At 39.3% G+C, this 20,876-nt stretch overlaps 2 protein-coding genes across 11 annotated transcripts in view; both read right to left on the bottom strand.

Moving 5' to 3' along the window:
- KIF14 (kinesin family member 14) overlaps positions 1-3,909 on the bottom strand; it is a 35,367-nt gene extending 31,458 nt beyond the window's left edge. Inside the window, exons 1-3 of the mRNA XM_075038857.1 lie at positions 3,837-3,909; positions 820-2,022; positions 182-436 (exon numbers count right to left, since the gene is read on the bottom strand). Of these exons, the coding sequence (XP_074894958.1) occupies positions 182-436; positions 820-1,934 (1,370 nt within the window). The 5' untranslated portion in view covers positions 1,935-2,022; positions 3,837-3,909. The remainder of the gene's footprint in view (positions 1-181; positions 437-819; positions 2,023-3,836) is intronic.
- A 1,727-nt stretch (positions 3,910-5,636) lies between these two features.
- The window catches only part of DDX59 (DEAD-box helicase 59), a 30,642-nt gene continuing 15,402 nt past the window's right edge, over positions 5,637-20,876 (bottom strand). For 2 of the 10 annotated variants that reach the window (XM_075038847.1, XM_075038848.1), the window contains exons 2-10: positions 17,250-17,349; positions 16,707-16,819; positions 13,211-14,040; positions 10,731-10,898; positions 10,018-10,107; positions 9,365-9,616; positions 8,333-8,485; positions 7,715-7,843; positions 5,637-5,975 (exon numbers count right to left, since the gene is read on the bottom strand). In XM_075038847.1, the coding sequence (XP_074894948.1) occupies positions 5,712-5,975; positions 7,715-7,843; positions 8,333-8,485; positions 9,365-9,616; positions 10,018-10,107; positions 10,731-10,898; positions 13,211-14,029 (1,875 nt within the window). In that variant the 5' untranslated portion in view covers positions 14,030-14,040; positions 16,707-16,819; positions 17,250-17,349 and the 3' untranslated portion in view covers positions 5,637-5,711. Of the gene's footprint in view, positions 5,976-7,714; positions 7,844-8,332; positions 8,486-9,364; positions 9,617-10,017; positions 10,108-10,730; positions 10,899-13,210; positions 14,041-14,498; positions 15,072-15,112; positions 15,382-15,486; positions 15,625-16,706; positions 16,820-17,249; positions 17,350-20,876 lie in introns of those variants that run through there. The other 8 variants (XM_075038854.1, XM_075038852.1, XM_075038849.1 and 5 more) reach the window with 7 other exon arrangements.

The following is a 20,876-nucleotide window of genomic DNA, read 5'->3' as shown; positions in this document are numbered from 1 at the left end:
CAGCTAACTTTGTCTTAATTATTATAGATATTGTTTTAATTATTTTTCTTTTAAAATAGCAAGACCGTTTTAACACAATTCAATAACTGTGAAATCTAGTCCACACAAACTCTTTTCATGACTTTACAATGCATAACAATTGGCTCCTACAGAATTTTAACAATTATTATTAGGAACTTACGTGTACGATTTTCCAGAACCAGTCTGCCCATAAGCAAAAAGACAAGTGTTATATCCCTCAAAAGCTCTTTCTAGGAGCGGCACTGCCAAAGTTTTATAAATCATTGCTTGGCTTGCAAAATTAGGATGACACTTGTCAAAAGACCAGAAAGAGAAGTCATAACTGAAGCTGTAAACTTGGTTTGTGGCTGGATTTTGTACAGCTGTCTCTGAACCACTCATGGAGATTACAGGGAGTAAATTTTCTTTTTTCTCTCTGAATGGGAAAGGAAAAAAAAAGTTAAAAAATTAAAAAGCATAAGCTACATGCTTTAAGTTACATCATTTCAATGACCTTATGGAAAATAAAAAGGTTGGTAATCATTGTTAAAAAAACCTGTTTGATGAACATACAAAGTATTCAAGCTCAAAATACTTCAGCTAATGAATATGTAAAAAATAGCCCCAAACACCTATAAAGTGAATTCAAACTTTTAATAAAATATTTGTCTTGATGTTGCATGAAATATCAACTAATTTCAAAATATGTATTATATCCTTATTGGGTCAATGATTAAACAATTCAAAAAATACAAAGTGGGAATCAACATACACTATAAAAGCTACTATTAGCATCAGAAATAAGTCCAGGATACAAACCTGTTACTGAAAGGCCGTACACGCACAGCTACAATCACTTTGCTGTTTTCCACTTTGAAAACATCTTTCTCAGTGCTATTGCTCTCAGCTAGAGTTTCAGCGTTGTCTTTTGTTTCTGAACTTCTACTCAGAGAAGGAGAGCTGGAGACACCAGTTTTCTTTTTGGCTAAAATTTGAAGATGAGGTGTTCGTTTATTTGAAGTGGACGGAGATGGCTGATCCCGAGAAGTGCTGTTCTTTGGTTTAAGCTTAAATCCTTCTGTTGAACCTTTCATTGGTGTCCTTGGTCTTTCCACACTGTTATGTTTTATAACGAAGTGTTGTAACCTTTGCCTTCCAGCTAGCTTATTTATATTGCCTTTTTCATTCACTTGTTCTCCTGATATCCTATTAATATATTTTGAGGTAACTAATTGTTCTGATTTAGGAACTTTATTTTGAAGTTTTGTGTCAGCAGTGCTTGTCCTATATTTTAAATGGGTGCAGCTATCATTTTCACACAGACCATCAAGAAAGCAAAGGGAATCCTTGCTGTTAGGGTGACACTGCAACTCTGTACTTGACTGACCCTCAGCTAACTTAAAGCTTGGTTTAATATCGCAGGTATCATTATTATTTGTATTTGGTGGAAGCGCAATCTTGTAATTTCTTTGTGCAGCAGAGTCAGTATTTTCTATTCCAGGCACAGTATTCTGATTAATTTTACTGTTCTCTATGGAGCCAGTCCTCACACGCCTCTGCAGAGCAAGTCTTTTCTCCATTTGTATATTTTCCATGCCCTGTATTGTGTGTGCATGCAATCGTTCACTAGTGGACACTAATTTTTTGCTGGCTCCAGTTCTCCTCCGGAGTGTTAACCTGCCTTCAGGTTTAAATGTAGTTGATGTGTCACCCACTTTTTTACAGGCTGAAATCACATAGGTCCTATTAACTTCCTCAGTCTTATTCTGAGAATGTGAAAGTAGAATATCCTTTTCCTCTCCTGACACCTGTGATTTCAGTTGCTGCCCAGACACCTTGCTGCTGGTAAAGGTATTCTGCGAAGAAGTCTTCTGCAAAGTGGTAATACATTGTGCCTCAGAGGGGCTTCTCGCAGGAACTGTATAAATAGGCATTTTGTCTTCCAGCAAGTTAACATTAGGTTTTTAGTAAGTACTACACGTTTCCTAAAACATCATTTCTAGTTGCATCTTCTTAAGGAATCTGGGGAAACAAAGCAAAAATTTTTATGATGCTCACATCCAGTGCAAGTTATGTTTCGATGCATGAGGAGCTCTTGACGTTTACTGCAGTAAATACATGTTCCCAAACATTAATTACAATTAGTATCCTGTTTCACCTCCCACACTTAAAAAAAAAAGTAACTTCTATATTTGAATGACTGCTTCCACCAATAATAGGCTATTTGATTCCATTTATTGAGTTCTATGATTTGTTTCAGAAAGTAAACCAAACATCACGAAAAAGCACCAGTTGGTACAAAGAACAATCTATTTAGCAACAAAGATCACCGTGGACATTTCTTCCAAATGATCTACCATGATCCTCAAAGAAAAGGAATTAAAGTTTGTGCCTCCACTCACAACTATTTATGCTCTTAGTGTTTCACAACTAACAGACTCAAACAGAACAACAAAAAAAGGAAGTCTATGAATACAGAAAGCAGATTTTTTTTCAGGATCTTGATATATAATATAAAACCCACTATCAGAATAAGACAGTTAAAGACGACTATTACAATATGTTTGGACATTGTTTTAGTTCACTATAGTACATACATAGCAAAACAAAAAGATCCCTAGCCTAGGGGACAGAAGAAAAACTGTAAAAGGTGTTCCACATTCTTTCTACAGGTAAATATTTAGAAATCTGTATATATCCAATCTGTATAGAAAAGTATGCTTTCACTGTTGCATATGCATCATAGTTATTGGTTTGTTACAGGTTTGACATCACTACCCACTCCAGACTTGCCAGCTGCAATTAATTTGCTATAAGTCAACAGTAAGTCACCTGCCTTAGATCCTTCAAAAATTGCATATATCATTAACAAAAGCAGCAGATGGGGGCAGGAGCAAGATGAGAGCAGGTGATGTAGAAGCAACCATTTAACCATTGCTCCAATAGAAGTTTCTTTTAATGCTACACTTGCAAGTTACAGCTTTTGGAGTACTCTCAGAATTTATGCAATTACATCCACTTTTATACACGCCATGACTGCACAAAGTTTCCATAGCTCAAAAGCTGGAAGGAAAATTTCAAGAATTTCAAGCCAGAGTGTATTTATTGCTCAATCCAGTTTGATACAGGAAACTACTTATGTTACATGAGTTGTAAAATAGACGTTTTGTGGTTCCCTCTAGTAGTCGGTAAACAAAGAAACATGGTCGTAAGCCATGAATTGCTTTAGTGTTTTCTGAAAAGTCCATCTTTTCCATTCAGCTTTAAAATAACTAGTATAAGAACAGAAGCTCTCCCCTCTTGTTGCTACAGCTGTGCCTTGCGCTTATTCACAAAGCTTTTCTGTGGAAAACTTAATCGCCCCGCTAAAAGCTCCTTCATTCTAAAATGTGGAATAAGGTTCGAGTCTTGTTGAAAGCACGCTCGTTCCTCATTTTTAATTGATTACAAATACTAATTAGAGATGAAATCCGAGCGTTCAAAGCTGGGTGAAAACTTAGGAGGAAGCGATGGCTTCACTATCGCTCAGCAGCCCTACCCTCTTCAGGCGAGCCCCCGTAGGACTCTCGACTACAGGCACCCCTCAGCCTCGCCGGGTCGCCCAGCCCGCCCGCGCCCTCAGGGTGAAGGCGGGGAGAAAGCAGCGGCTGACTGACCGAGCCGGGGGGGACTTTGCGGGGCAACGCCTCCGGAGCCCGCCACCCCGCGCTGCCGACCCAGCTCTGCGGCTCCCGACACAGCGTCCCACCGTGCCGCGGCCGGCCACGGGACGTCCCAAGGAAACCCAACCCCCCAGGACGGAGAGCCGTCCCGTCCCGTCCCTTCCCCCTCCTCACCTCACCCGCCGGCCTGGCCTGGCCTGGCCTCGCTCCGCTCCGCACGGCACCGGCCGCGGCCCGCGCCCTCTCCCTGCCCCGTTTGAATGCGCCGGGCCCACGGGGATTGGCTCCCGCGAGGACCTCCGTCAGAAGGGGGCGGCCCCGAGCGCCGGGGCGCCCGCTGGCAGCCGCGCCCCCTTGCCAGGCGCACCCCGCGGGCCGGCGGGGCCCCGCGCCGTTCCTGTCGGAGGCGCCTCCTTCCCTCCAGGGTGACCCCGCCGCCGCCGCCAACCTGCGGCCGATGACCAGGAAGCCTGGCGCAGCCGGGGACCCCTCAAGTGCCAGGCACGGCCCCGCTCTCCCCGCCGGTCCGTTCTTGGAGCCGGCCGTCTGCCGGGAGCAGCGCACGGCACAGGCACCGATTACCCCGCAGAAAAAAAGGGACTGACAAAAAGTTTGAGGATCGCAGGATGAGGAACATTATGCAGTACCACTTCATGAAATCTCCACAAGTAATAAAGGTTGGTCTCTTGCTGAAGGATATGCACGTTTTCTAAAATATTTGGCAAATACTGTACAACTGAGGCAATATGGAAAAGTTTTAAAAAAAAACAGCTGAGGGAGACAGAAGACAAAGCAGGGGCCAGGGAGGGGGTGGCAAGTTAAAAATTTGAGGTTTTCCCCCTATCAGACTGTTAAAGTAGTAGCAACGGTGCAGAGAAAATAGTAGAAATACTAACAAATACCATATTTCAGATTATTAGAATCCATAGTAGGAGTTTCTCATTAACAATTACATAAATCTGTTACTGGTAAAGAACCCCTGGCACCAGCGCCACGCTTGCGTCATCTGTCTTGGCAGCAGGTAAGCCCTACTCCTTTTGTTTCTAGCTGGGGGAAATCAGCTACTAAGCTTTTAAAAACTCATTTGCTACCAAAGTCAGTCTATCACATTGCTGTCCTTTGGCCAAAGAGTAGACATACAATACACAGGGCTAACATCTAACTACCTGGGACACCTCAGTCTGCCAAAAAGGGATGATGCATCACAGCAACATGAAAGGTCTGATGAAACTAGTTTCTCAAGCCTCAGTCTAAAAGAAAAGAAGAAAAAGGGGGAAGTTTTGATTATGACCTCAGACTTTGGATAGCAAGTTGTACTGTCTTAATATGTTTTTTGGCACTATCTTAATATGGTTTTGGTCTCATTTCCTGAAAAAAATGAAATGGCACCTGGTGTCAGAGCATGGCAAGTTACGCTTGAGTAGTAAATAAGTAAATATGATCAGTTATACATTAACTATAATGTTTCATTAAGTAAGAACACAAATTTCTTACTTACGTGGTTTACCTCTCTACAATGAAGTTACACTAATAACCCAGTATTTCTGCTGTTGCAGAGTGCTTGAGCAGGACTCTTAACTGGTCCACAGGCAATGAAGGACAAACTAAACTTTCAGTAGTTTACAAACAAAACTTGCATATATGTTCACAAGAAGCTCCCAGAGAGCATACTGAGGATTCAGAGAAATGTTCCCAGTGAAAGCTTTTAGGTTAACTAAGAGGAAGAGACTGAGGCTTGTTTTCAGAAACTAATCTGTCACCAATTTCTTTTTTTTTTTTTTTTTTGGGGGGGGGGGGGCAAGGGTAGGTCCTTTGCAAAGATCTTACTTCAATATGACACAAAAATTACCAGAAGAGGGTTACATGTAATATTTTTACTAGGCATTCCAATAGTCTGTATTTCAAAATAAAGATGAGATAAAAATGAGACTTCTTAAAAAACTGAATATATAAACTTCTTTTAAAAAGGCAATATACAAGGCATCATAATTCCATGTTTATTTTTAATCACACTTTCATTATAATCACATAACTATAAATATATCTTTATTACCTCTGAGAATTATTTTTGTCGTGTTTTCTAATAATGTCCATAATATTATCTCCTGTTACAAGGCTATTCTGTAATTGTTTAAGTCTCTGTTGTTCCCTTCTCTTTTGGTCATGAAGATACGGGGAATTCAGCAGCTGTGGGGGAAGAATGGTGCCCGTTGGTTTTACTCTCTTCACAACATCCCAAAAGAGCTTCTTGCTGTTGTTATTGATAAAAGTAATTGCAGTTCCACTGTGACCCAACCTCCCTGCTCTTCCAACCTGAAAAAGCAAAAACTCATTTTAAGTTATCAATATTAAATGGAAGTCCTTCAAATATCCTTACAGGTTATTTTCTGTTATAAACCAGCAACTAACCTAAGTGACAAGGCCAAATCTCTTTATGTCATCCTCTCAGCACAAAGTTTTAATAAACTTCCTGAATTCAAGATATGCAGATCTGAAGCTTTAGCTTAAATGCATCTAAAATTACAACTTGCTTACAGGACATACCATAAGTCCAATATTGATACTGAGATATATCATATAGCCTATGGGCAAAGGCTTACAGTGAATCTGGTCCAAACAAAATGTTTTAAGATTTTTTTATTATAGCAATGCCACATACATATATCTTGTATCAAGCACTATATATACAAGCATGACCATAAAAATTCCCTTTACTTTCAATATTCCAGTAACTTAAAATTATTTATCAATGTTCGCCAAAGTGCTTGAACAAATTAGAAAAGAATCTACAAAGACTCTCTATTTAGGAAGAAATAGTATGCTAATATTGGTATAGTTTTGATGCTAGGAAAGACCATTTTTATTTATTTACTACTTGAAACTTTAGCAGAAAGATAATTAAAAACCAGAGAGGTGTACTGCAGTTAGTAACACAGAATACTTCAGGAGTTCATGAGACTGGATGACTTCCAGAGGTCCTTCCCACCTATTCAGAACCGGGCTAAATTCAAAGTTAGATCAGTTTGCTCAGGGCCTTGTCCTATGGAGTTGCAAGTGCCTCCAAGCACAAAGGTCCCACCACCTCTCAGGGCAGTCTGTTCCACTGCCTGACTACACTCACTGTGAAAAACATTTTTCCCTGTTATGAGGACAGAATTTCCCTTGCAGCAAGTTGTGACTGTTAGCTCTCATCCTCTCACTGTGCATCTCCAAGAAGAGTCTGCCTCTGTTGCCTCTGTAACAGCCCATTACCAAATACAAGACACCAATTAAATCTCTACTCCAGCCCGAACAAGCCTAGTTCCCTCTGCCTCTCTTCACGTGTTATGTGGGCCAGCCCCCTGACTTTGCCTGGACTCTCTCCAGTTTATTGGCTTTTCTTGTAGTTGACAGTCTCAAAACTGGACACAGTAGTAGACTACTGTGGCTTCATAAGTGCCAAAAAGAGGACAATAATTAGTTCTCTTGATATGCTAGCCAAACTAGGGTTGGGGTCTGTGTACATACACATAAATACATGCACACACCCCCCACACACCATCTTTTTTAAAGCAGAAAATCCTCAGGAAAAAAAAAAAAATCAGAGGAGATACTGGAGTATGAAGAGAGAATGAAAATAAAGTTCACGACTGGTTTCCTGATTGTATTACATGCACATCCCACACTGGAGATGAACTGCAGCAGAAAGAGGGGTATTTGGCCTTTCTTCACACAGATAGCAAAAACATGGTAAACTTTGCTTTCCATAGACACAAAATGATACAAGGGAGTATGAAACAGGAAGAATAATATTGCAAACATAACTGATGTAAGAACACTATTCTAGATTTTAGTAACTTATATAGGAGACACAAGAACAGTGTTCTAGATTATAGTAATTTACATAAGAGACTTACGGAAGAGATATTCAGCACCTTTCTTTCCTTTCCTATAAAAACAATGTTCTGAAGAGGAAAATAATCTTTATGTTTATGTTTAATTTAACTTTCCATAGGTGGATGTCATATTTCAGTATACTTTTCAAATAATTCTTTAGTAATTCATTTATTTACCTGATGTACGTATTCATCCATACTTGAAGGCATATCAAAATTTACTACCAGTTTGACATTGACAAGGTCAAGCCCTCGTCCAAGGACTCCAGTGCTTACTATAACTTCATACTTCTCTTGAAGTAATCCCTGGCAAGGGAGGAATAACCAAAAAATTAATTCTTTTTTCCTTATTTGTATTTTGAACCTCTCCAAGCATAGGCTAGGGTTAGTTACACAGCATAAGAACACACCTAGTGGGATTATTCTATTGCAGAAGAGGGAATGGCCCCTCCTGTATTCTTCATTTGAATAGGAATATAATTCACAGAGCTAACTAAAGAGAGATCAAAATCACAATTTTAATAATCATCAATTAAAGTTAAATACATATTTGAATTCCCATTTCAAAGCAAATAACCTAGGAAATAGTCTCCAGCATTCATCTGCATTTAAAATGGCATTATTATCTACAGTTTTCCTTGGTCTCATCTGTCTCTCCTCTCCCCCAGCAATACTCCAGGTTTTACTGCAGAACAGCAGTAAATTATGACTTAACACATTCAAATTAAGCCACCTTTAAAAAAAATTGGCCATTTTAAATCTATCAAAAAAGCCATAACTTTAGGAGACACAAACCTGTAATATATCTGTTCTTTCCACCTGAGACTTTTCAGAATGCATAGCTGTACACTGCAATCCTGTAATCTTATGAACAGCATCACTCAACAGATCTGCTCCTAACTTACAATCCACAAATACCAACACTGGAGGCTTGAAGAGTTTCTTATCCTGTAAAATTAAACAGTTCATGTAAGAAGGTACTACAACAGTTTGCTGCTCATCAGCAGCAACTTGGGATTCAATTTCTTCTGCTCATTATCTCTAATATTAACAAGACTTTCAGATGAATAAATGTTTTTAGACTCTAGACAAGAAGGAACAAGATACCAGTCATGAAACTATACAAATCTGTACATCATAAACATATAATGATTTGTAGACTCAGAACCCAAGTTGATATCAATACATGCATTTTTTAGAAGTCAGAAGCTTGCTTTCATGTTTCTTTAAATGTTACATAATATAAGTTCTGAGGCTTAGTTAAAGATTCCTGTTTACTTCTTGGATAACCTCAGCCAAGACTCCAAAATTCCCCACCAAAGTACTCATAGAAGATACATATTATTCATGAATTCATCATTCATTATTCATATAATTCTAGAAAGAACTAAAGTAGCTTTCTCACTGGTTTCTTTAATGACTTTTAAAATTATAAACCACTCCCAAGCCATAAAGCAGCTATGACGGTTTAAGAAAGTCCTGTTCCTCTACCACTCACAGACAACCAGTACAAATCATTCAGATGCCATACTGCGAATCACAAAAATATTATCAAAATTACAATTTTTAACTTGGATCCCAGCACAGGAGTCTGGTTTGCTGCTGCACAGAAGGAGGTGTGAGTGACAGGGGTGGAGTAATCCCTGAAATTGCCATTAAAGCTCCTACATTGCAGAACTACTGAACTAGTTAGTGCAGTTATATGCTTGACCTCACTCCACCTCTTCACTATATACAGATTAGAATTGAAGACGAGAACCTGACAGAGATGTGTAAATATATGAATAATTTTATAAGTTGTTCTTATGAGAAAAATATTACACTTACATTTAGTATTTCAAACAGCTTTTTCTTTTTAGAGGGTTCTTCTACCCACAAGATAATTTGGCGAACATTGGAACATGGCAGATTCTTTTCTCCAATTGTTATTCTTACAAAATTGTGCAGAAGCTGATTTGCTAAGTTTTCAATGCCCACTGGAATCGTGGCTGACACCAGTATGGTTTGATGATCGTGAGAGATGTGTTCCAAAATATCCAACACTTGCTGCTGGAAACCCATTTTTAACATGGTATCTACCTAAGGGAAAAATATTAGATTTGTACCAGATTTTTCCATAAACAAGAGAATCCTGAACTTGAATTGACAGAAGAACCACAATGTGTATGATTGGTATGTAATAATCCAAATGCAGGAGTATTTTCAGTCAGAAGAAAAGCTAAGTGAGAAAATTAAAAACACAAATGGTTCACACTGGTCTAGCAGTAATACCCCATCAGGTATCCAAGTCTTTTATAGCCAACAGAACATGCATTGTTCAAACACATTTCAAATTATGTTAAAAAATGAATTTTTCTCTTAAGAAATATATTTTATCTTTATAAGGAACACTGTATGGTTAATCAGTTAGACTAGCTACTCACACTGGCTCTTCAAGGACCTCTGTATACACAATACAGCACCAGTAACTAAAAACTTACTTCGTCCACCACTACAATTTTTATGCCATGCAGTTGAACAGAACTTTGCTTTAAGATCTCAAGAAGTCTTCCAGGTGTTGCTATTATAACCTAAAAAAAAAAAACAAACACAAAAAAACACACAAAAAACAAAACCAAAAACAAACAAACAAACAACAACCCAGAAGTTAGAAATTACATGAAAGACAGATGAATGTCCTAAAAGAACTATGAAGTTACAGCACATAGGTGAGAAAGGCAATAATTATTGAAATTACTTGCATTCATGTAAGTCGTAAAACTTTTACAGATAACTTAATAAATTATGAAGCCTCAAAATTAAATGGACCTTTTGGAACTCTCATAATTAAAGTGTCTGAATACAAGCAATGTAATCTGCATTAAAAACGAACTATTTTTGCTACAAATTACAACTCCTTGTCTCATGAAATGGCATATTTCAGTCTTTGAAAGCAGCAGTATCATGCATGAAACTGTCTAAAAAACAAAGAAGTTATTATATGTTTAATCAGAAGTAAAAATGTTAAAAAAAACAAACACAAACAACTGTATTATTGTAAAATTTTCAAGAGCTAACAATTATTTTAGTAGTTTAGACTTAGGAAAAACACATCTTTGTGTGTCCATACACGTCGACAGTAACATTTTTCTTGTCTGTGAGTATCACGAAAAACATAACTCTCCACAGGATCTTTCCATGCTATAGTCCTTACCTTCACACTTTGCTTGAGACGGTGAAGCTGTGGTGGCAGTGGTAAACCTCCTACCAGGAGAACTGTTCTCATGTTTGGTAAACCAGCCATCAGTTCTTTAGCTTGTCTCTCTATCTGAATTGCTAACTCCCTTGTTGGTGCCAAAATAAGGGCGGACGGAGTTTCTATCTAGAAAAAGGGGGAGAAATCTGTTGAACATGGAATTGCTTTATTATTTGGATACAAAGCTTTCAAGATTAAATCTCCCAATACTAAAATGTAAATTATATAGTTCAACTACTGTGGATGCAGTTAGACTGCTAATACCCTTTCTATTTGAAGACAGAAGGTAGAAAGGGATTATACCTTTAACGGTGCAGGCCAAGGAAGTCTATCCCTCAATTACTCAATTTTTAAAAACAAAAAATTAGTGCATGTGTAAGCACACAGTTAGAATAGCTTCCTGACAACAAACAAAGGCCCAGAAAACTAGCAGTCATTTCTAAAGATTGCTTTTTTCTATTTTAGTTATTGCACTGAATCTGTAACAGAAATTCAGAATAAACTCCATCTGAACTCAAAACACAGGATGCTAGCTGAATCTAGAGATCATTAAAAAAAGTTTTTAGAAGTCTTGATATTACAGGAACAGACTATTTCCCTTTACTGTCTTGCACACTACTAAGTAAAAACATTAAGTATTAACCAGAGAAGATAAGCAGTGATAGGAACTTTATACAGCAAAAACATATATCCCTGAAATTTAAGAACAAAATTAATAGTCCCTCTGACCCACCAGTAGTCAGCCAGGTAGACATGAATCATTAAAGTGCTACAGTCTTAATTTCTTATTCCTTATATAAGGATCTGCAACCAAATTATCACCTCACTGAACTTCTGCAACCCAGAAAGCACAAAATTACAAGGTAGTAATTCCTCTCAGATTAATATAGATTAGTAACTCCAGTTAACACATACTAACAAAGTAAAAAGAACATAAGGTAAAACAGGGGGAGGGGGGGAAAGGCAGAATAATGGTCTAGCTCCAAGAAGCATTATTTCAGTAATGCTGATCACCTCTTCAGCAAATAAAGCGCTCTCATATATTGATACCACAAACATGAATTCACTTAACAGTTTTCTGGATAGTATGTGTTTCTTTCTGGTCTCCAACTGGAATATTTCCAAGTGACCAACAGTAGGAGGTTGTTCCTTTCCCACTGAATCATCAAAGGAACTACATAGTTAAATACTTGTGTCAAGAAGGGCTTCTTGAGTTGTTTTCAAGTGCACAACAGTGTTTAACTTAACAACTTACCACCACAAGAAAAGGTATCTACGTAGATGTGGAGAAGCCAGGAACTGTCAAGTACCTCATAACCAGATTACCCTTATGCTCTTAACATCTCATCTCTCTTCTACATTAAAAATGAAAATTATTTTAAACAAAATAAAATTCTTTCTTGGCATATACATTAACTTGTAAAGTACCCTGAAGATGAAGAATGAGAAAGATCATGTAGAGAAATTAAGTATTATTCATTGAGGTTCCAATTTTGTGCATGTTATAATAAGCATATAAACTGTCTTGCAGACTTTAATGATAATCAGACAGAGGAGGTACTGGAGTGTAATACTCCTGTTCTTAAAATGCTCCTATATAATGCTTCCATTCTTAAAACTAATGCTATAGTACTTTAAAGATTAAAAGTTACTTAAATAATCTTTAAATTATTCTTTTGAAAAAAATTATACACACACACACACGTTTGTGTGTATATCTATCTATAAAGGCATCTAAACAGTCCAAAACGTAACTAGAATCAGGTCCAGAATTTTCAAATATATTCTTATACATCCCTTTTTGAAAAAAACCACTAAAGCAAAAAGCACTACTGAACCACACACAAGGTACAGAATACTATTTGCCATTACTTCTCATCATACATTCATGTCCTTACGATGTAAAAGTTTTCTTAATTGCTTTTTCCCACAGTATCAGAAGGGAGACTGTGTAACTGCAGGATTTCAGAAATTGTATTACCCTAAATTCCTGTAGTTATTTGATGGTCAGCTGAACATATTCCAACAGAAATTACTCTACAAAATTACACAAAAGCCAAAAAATCTCTTTCAGACATCTGATATATCAAGATACAGTAATAACTTCTTGTAGAGGGCCTCGAATTATTTTAACTTTCTATTTTAAGTCATTTAGGAAGTTTACCACAGAATTTAGTTACCTTTCTTAACAAGGAGAAACTGTATACTAGGTAGTATTAACAGAGTTGCTTTATCTCCTGATCAAAGTGAAAAAACATTCAAAGTCATTAAAAATAATCAGCAACTCCCCTCCCCCCAAGAACCAATGCTCCATTAATCAAAAGTAAAATAAATCATTGAATGTCAATAAAACCACTGCAATTAATTTCTCAGTTACACTTGGGATCCAAGAGATAAAGTTGCAGACCACTTTCTCTAAACACATGAAGTTTCATTACCTCTTTCAAAACCTTCATAATAACAGGGAGTAGGAAGGCTGCTGTTTTTCCGGAGCCAGTGTCTGCGCTAGCCACAATATCCCTCCCCAACAGTCCAACAGGGATCATTTGCATTTGGATGGGAGTTGGGACTTCATAGCCAGAATTCTTTAAATTATGGTTTAAAGTTTCGGGAAAACCACAGTGTTCAAACTCTACAATAGGTCTTGGAACTTGCTGGCCCTGGACAGCAATACCTAGCTGCAGTTTAAGGTTCTCAATCTGCTCATCTCGCAAACCTAAAATAAAGGAATGATCTTTGTAGAAATAAGGTGTATTAAGCAGGTGAGTTTCTGCTTGAGATTCTGCTTTTGTGAGTTGATCAGATTTTAGCTTTTCTTCCTTTGCTTGAGTTTGTAGAAGGTGTTTGGCTTTACATTCCAAGCTACAAACATCTTCATCTGTTTTATCACAGATATACTCTCCATAGCGACCACACACAACACATACAGGTTCTCCAGGTTCTGCCCGACGCTGAGATTTGCTGAAGGATTTTATGGGTTCTTCCAAAGAGCTATCTTCATCAGTATTTTTGTTGTCCTTTCCCGAAGTTGTATTAGCAACACCAAGGTCTCCAGCTATACATTCTGCACATTCTTGTGCAACTTCATTCAAATTGCATTTTGAAGCAGAAGTTTCTGTTCTATCTGACTTACAGTCTTGGAACTCGGTGGTCTCCTCTAGCAAAGACACTCCAGAAGACAATCTATTTTTCTTAGCTGTACAACTTTTGTCCTCATCAGCAGTCCTCTTGACTTTAACAGATCTTGGTAAAAACATGCTTCAGCACACTAGAAAGAAAATTGCTAATCGTTAGAAACTACTATCATTGAGAAAGGTACATTTTACCATTACGACAAAAAAATTAAAGCCTAGGAAACATATTTGCAAACCTAGAAAGCAGCTCTCAATCCCCAAAAAGATCTAGAAACTGCCTCGTTTAAAAATTATCTTGGTCTTAACAACGTTGATGCAATGTAAAGCAATACTTTAAAATAACAGTGGAAGCATGGAACAATACAGAGAGATCCACCTATAGTTAGGTTTCAGTATTAGACATTTGCAGTTGAATAAAAACTTTGATTTTCACTATCTGTCTGGAAATTCATCCATTTTGGAAGTCAGTTATTTTAGATCCTCAGAAAGTTTAGTTGTTTCTAAGATGAGATACAGAAGCAAAACACGCATTCTTCTAAGCTATAAAAAAACCAAACAAAATTATTAATTTTGAAAAGGATGTGAAACTTACTACAGGACCCACCCAAGACCACTCCTTTTGTTGTCCTTTTCAAAGTCCACTCAAATTTAAAAAGGCTGTAAACTTTTGAGATCTGTTTAGAGTCTAGCTCTGTTTGTTCAGGGTGTCAAAGAAAGAGCAAAGACCTACATGATCAGTTTGCCAAATCTCTACTGTAATACAAGGAAGACAAATTAAGCATCCATAAATAACCATAACTTTTATATTCTGAAACTTTCAGTAGTTGACTCTGAAAGTATCAGATGTTCTCACCAATCGTTTCCTATGGTACAATCGGTAAACAAAGTACACAAAATATCATCATTTTCTTCTGAATTAATTGTAGTGTGCATACCAGCCTCTGTCAACTTCGTTTTACATCAGCTTTCTAAAAATACACAAAGCTATCTCTGTGTTTACAAACAGCTTTTTTTCTGCATAACCCAAAGCAATTCGGAGCGATGAAGCATCAGCAGGAAGTCCACCGGTCAGATGAGCTCCTCTGACTGAAACCTGCAGGTAGAACACGGGCAGACCCCAGGTGCCTGGATGGAGGATGCTCCCCCTCGCTGTTGGATCAGAAGCCAGATCTCGCCACTCATTTCTCATACCTAATGAAAACTTACCGCAACAAATCTCTTCACAAACTCAGTAGCCTTTCAGGTGGGGGAAGCAAACCCACGAAGTGCCAGGCTGACGAAAAAAGACTACGGCCCTAACGGGTTCCTCGGGAGGGTCCCGTCCTGCCGCCAGCGGTGGCCCGCTGGGAAGACCCTGCCCGCGCGGCTCCCGGGCAGCACGACAGCCTCTTTCCCCGCCTGCCCCAGCCCTCCTCTCCGGCAACAGCTACCCACCCCACGGGAGACCAAGACGGCGCGGAGCCGTTTCTATGCGACAGCCTCCCCCGCCGCCCAGCCCGCGCCCGCGCCCCATTGCTGCGAGGCGGAGCCCGGCCCCCCCCTCCTCCTCGCTGGCGGCGGAGAGACGTCGCCCCACGTACCGCTACCGACCGGCCGTCGGGCGCGCCGCCGCCTCTCCTCACAAAATGGCGGCGTCCCACGCCAGCAGCGACGGGCGAGCCGGGGGCGGAAGCGAGGAGCCGCCGCCACCCCTCCGCTGCCGGAGAGCGCTGGGAGAGCAGCCGGAAGAGCGCACCGGGGACGGGGCGAGCCGAGGGGAAGCGAGCGAAGGCGCAGAGGCTCCCGGCTGCACGGGAAGGAGCGGCGCGGCACGACCGGGCCGAGGGCGGTCGGCGAAACCGTCGTGGCCCCCCGCAGCCTTACACGGGCAGAGACGCGGGGCGGGGGCGAGCAACGCGGGCGGGCAACGCGGGCGGGCTCCCCGCTCCCGGGAGTGGCCAGGCCCTTGGCGGCCGGGCCTGCGTACTCGGCCCGGGAGGAGAAAACCGCATCGCCGGGAGATGTCACCGCTGAGCTCCGTTTCGGTGTGGGGGATTAAACGCGGGGCTGTTTACCCTCTTTAGGTCTGCGGGATGGGCTAGCCCACCACTCCCGTATTTACAGCCTGAGTTCCCGGATGGTACAAACACCCAAGTATTTGCATAGATGAGAAAAAACCGTTATTACAGCACATGATGGAGGATTAAGATATGCCCAGCCCTGACCCACTTAAAACACCTGGAAGGGCACGATGAGAGAGCTGTTCATATACTGCCAACTGAGTAAGTTATTTTTATTATTTTCAATAATAAATAAACATACCTTACTTACACTACAGCACAATGCATGAGAACACCAGAATTTATCACATTTCACTGCAGGGCAGAAGAGACTTTTGGACCTACCTCCCACCTGTGCTCTGCAAGACAGCCTGGGTGTGACCACTGCCCCAGGCAAACCAAGTTCATGGAAAAGAGTACTAAGGCTTGGACACAGGTCTCCCAAGAAGGCTGATGGTTTTAGCTGCTTGGCCATTGTGAACAACAGGGTGGTCACTGCTACTCCCTTTCTTTCCAAGGACTCATGCCAACCTGTCCAGGATACTCCCTTGCAACACCAGGACCATGAGGTGGTGTCACTATGTCTGCACCATTCGCAGGAGGTCCTGGGTTTGAACATAAGCAGGAAGACCGCACTATTCCCAAATTAAAAGTATACCCTATGACCATAAATCATTTGGTGCATGGGAAAGGTATCTTGCTGGGAGCTATCTGCATTGATGTACTCCCAGGCACTCCAGATACTCCAAAATGGATTGTACCTTACATCCCTCCTCCAACATTGATCCCAGTAGCTTGAAAGCATCCAGGTTGATAAGGAGATCCATTTTCTTTCTGGCTCATTACTTTTGTTGGTGACCACCACCACTTCCTGCTAAAAGAGAAAATCTAAGTACTAGCAGCCCCTTTGGAAACACAATTTAATGGCAGTCCAGAAGAGCCAGTGGGAATGGCATTAAAACACTGCCAGCCAGAAAGCTGGGGGCTTTCCAGCAGCTGGCTGCAACATTCTGTAACATTCAAGTCCAGTCACACTTGAAACATGGTCTATCTTAATGTATGCTGGATTTCTCTGTAGTAGATTACCACAGTAGCAAGACAAAGGTACTGCAAATAGGGGGTTTTGGTCTGTGGGGGATTTTTAATTAACTGGTACAATTGGAAGAGACTACTGAGCTTCCGGAAAGATTAAGTGGGCATTTCTAGACCTGAAAAACTGTCAAGCACCTTTCACCCACACTCCATACATGCCTCATTCTCTGTGAAAATCCCAACTTTTCTCTAATTCAACCTCCATCACTCACCTTTGCTTGCACTGACTTTCTTTTCTTCATTTTCCCTCCTGGAGAGTTTCTAACATAGGCTAATTTCCTTTTCTTACTTCCATTTTTACAAGGTTACTTCCTGGAATTCAAAACATCATTTGCTAAATAAAGACCAGTATTTCAACAATATTCGATATGATATGCTTCATACTCTATAAAGTCCATATACCAACACACAAACATCCTGTATGTATCAACTTTTTCTATTTTTTGCTAACAGTAGGTTTCTGTGACAGAAATATTAATCTAATGGAAACAATCTAATTAAATAAAATTGAAGTACCTTTTTATAATGGTAAGGGCACTGTTGTTTTGTTGAAAGCTACCATTCTGCCCTCACCTGCCACAGGAGAAGAGTTTGCACACTTTGATTACACAGACACATTCAAGCTCTTACGATTAAATAATACTGTCCATGCTGTAATAAAGCTACTTAGCATTTTTGTTCATAGTACATAATCCTGCTGTTCTGAGCTGCAAAGTGTAGAAGTCTAGCATATGCATTTCTGTGGAAGGAATAATGTAGTGAGTGGGTGTATTCCATGATTCACTTATGGATGCATGACTTTCAATTTTTGCTCTACCCTGTATTTGTTTCATGAGAACACTGTCAGTAATGAACACTTTCGAATTAGGTACTGATTTATTTTTTTTATAATCACTTTGAAGATACACATATGTTGCATTTTATAAGATCATTATTACATAACAAATTATTATAAATGCAACACAAATTTACATCCTCCAAACAGAAAACCTGCCTCTACTGTTGTTTATAATACACACTAATATCTGTCTTTTCTTTAGCATATAATGGTCTTTCAGAAGATGAACTCAGACTTCATCACAGCAGTAAAGATGAAGGAGGTCACAGAGATTATTCAAGCTGGTTAAAGACTAGAAGAAACCAAGTATTGAAAAGTCTGCAGGATTATGTTATTAATAAAAACCAGCAGCCTCCCTCTCTCTCATTACATCATCAATTATCTAGGAATCCTTGAGAGTTGTTCAATAAGGACAACTGTTAATACCTAATAAAAAACTTCTGTGTTACCAGAAAAGGCTGACCCCTCTGTTAATTATGGGAAACTTTACTGATACAGAATACTCAACTTTCCAAAAGCTGTTAAGAGGTTCCTTGCGGAAAGTTTTAAGGACATGAAAAAAATGCAGGGTAAGAGGAAATGGTCTTGCATGGACGTACCATTGAGTAGAATACAGGAAAGAAAGATTAGGGACTTACTAATAAGGGGTCCCATGGTAGACAGAGGGAAGTCACCAGTGAATTCTGCAAAACTTGGTACCATTTTGCAGATTGATATGGCAAACTAAAGACCAAGAAAGCAAGAAAGTTTGCTGGCAATGACATCTCAGATACTTAACACAAGGGCCAACAGAAGAGCTTTACAAGAGCCTTAGAAGATTTGGTTATGACGACGGGTAAAATTCAGACAGACAAATGCAAACCTAGGTACACAGACAGATATCTTGACGTTGAGTACAGAATGATAGGCTCTGAATTGGCCATTACTATTCAGAAGCAAGATCTGAGGATTAAGAGGAATACCTTTGTTAAAGGATCAGTTCAGTGTGTAACAGCAGTCAGAAAAAACAAATTTAAGTGGTAGGAACTACTAGGAAAGGTATAGAGAACATTACTGTATAAACTGACAGTTCACCTATATGAATGTTCCTTGCAATTGGAATTTCCCCATCACTCGCTCCCCTTGTCTGAGAAGGGCTACAGTAGATCTTGAAATTAAGTTTTGGAAAAGGAATCTATGGATATTCAGAGGTGGGAAAGGGCTTCCATGCAAGACACAACTACATAAACTGGTCAGTCTGAAAAAGGGATGACTGAGGAACAGATACAGTATATCTACTGTACCCTGAGTGGCTCCTAAAGGCTGGACAGCTATTGATAGTTCATTCTTTTTTCCAACAAAAATTGTAATATGCTTTATAGTAAGTGCTCACAACTGAAAAGGAGTGCAAGCTTCCACATAATGTAGTATGTTAGTCTTTATTTACATGGAGAAGTTAATCAGGATAGATGTAACAAAAACTCTTCTGGAACAGATATTGTGCTTTGTAAGCTCACTAAATAAATACTACTTTTCCTGAAATAAAGCATAAACATTCTAGTCGAGTCACTTTCCTAAGCTTTTTTTAGAATGCTGAAATATGTAATAAATAGCCTTGGTGGATTTAATTCCCATTCTCTCAGCTCTTGATGCTGCTAATCAAATCTGAGGCAAATTACATTTTAATAAGATTTTTGAACTTCAAGTTTTGTACCTTTAGAGTTCACCAGATTGTACAAAACATCCCCAGACAAGATTCTCTCAGATATCCTACAAGGGTTTTGTCTTGGTGATCTTCCTTCTAAATACTAGTTTAAGCACTGACTGAATAAAGTTGGGTTTAAGTCCTGTTAGAAAACCATGAACAATTAGGACAGACATTTTTGCACATTCTGGGCAATTCACCTGGGGATGTCATCATGGAAAATCTTAAGGTTTCCAGGTCGTGTAAAAAAAAAAAAAAAAGTAGCTTCTGTATTTTGTATAGTCACGTTGTTACTTAGTATAGTTGGTAAAACACCAAGAATTGACAATTTTCTCATCTTGTCTATGCTGCATGTGTTCCAGTACAGTAGCTGCCAAGGAAAGTATCACGTATTGTTATTAGAAACCCCTGTTCAAATATACTTATATAATTAATACACCTCTTCAGAGTAACTTCTAAAATAAATATTCGGAGCTACAGCAATGTAACAATGCACACACAAACCCACATGTACAAAAGGACTAATGCATACTGACCTAGATTTACGACATAGATATACAGCAACAGATTATTTCAACTTTATGCAAATTTTTGTTAGAATAACAAAGATAGTAACTATTGATTAAAAGTCAAATAATGAAAACAATAATTCAAGCACAAATTATTACTACTAAGGTATCCCACTTTTTGGTCTATTTTAAATTACATCAAGAAGATTTTTCCATATTCACTCATCATTTCTGTATCAAATACATGGAAAGCAAGGGTGGCACCTTGCATTTCTGCCCTCAATTTGAAAACAGGCACTTTGCCCTATAACATCTCACAGCCATTCTTTAGAAGCGTGAACTAACCTTTCCCATCACTTGCAAATAATAAATAATTCAGTAAAACAAGACTAGATTAAAGCAGGAGACTGAAATCCCTCTACTCCCAGGCACACTAAATCTGTAAGAAACAGGCATTCCACATACTCATTCAGAGACTGTATCACAAGTATTTCGAAGAGCTGCTTCACTGTAGCATATGCCTTGGCTCTCCACAGCAATACCTCCCAGCATGACCCCGTTAATTAAAACCTATACCAGAACACAATCTGTAGGCACCTGTCCATGAATCTGGCAAGCAAGGCATTCTCAAGTTCCACACAGTGATATGATTAACAGATAAATATATCCCAAGGGGTAAGTGACCAAAACATTTTAATACAGTGCATTTTAAGTTTCCTTTGTAGCCAAAATACCATACCCCCCTGTGATGTCCAAATTTTCGATTTAGAGTGAGCTCCCAGTGTTTGCAAATTACTAAGAATGAACT

This window comes from Buteo buteo, chromosome 10 (assembly GCF_964188355.1).
Source record: "Buteo buteo chromosome 10, bButBut1.hap1.1, whole genome shotgun sequence".
Lineage (NCBI taxonomy): Eukaryota > Metazoa > Chordata > Aves > Accipitriformes > Accipitridae > Buteo > Buteo buteo.
This window is presented reverse-complemented; position numbering and strand designations above follow the sequence as displayed.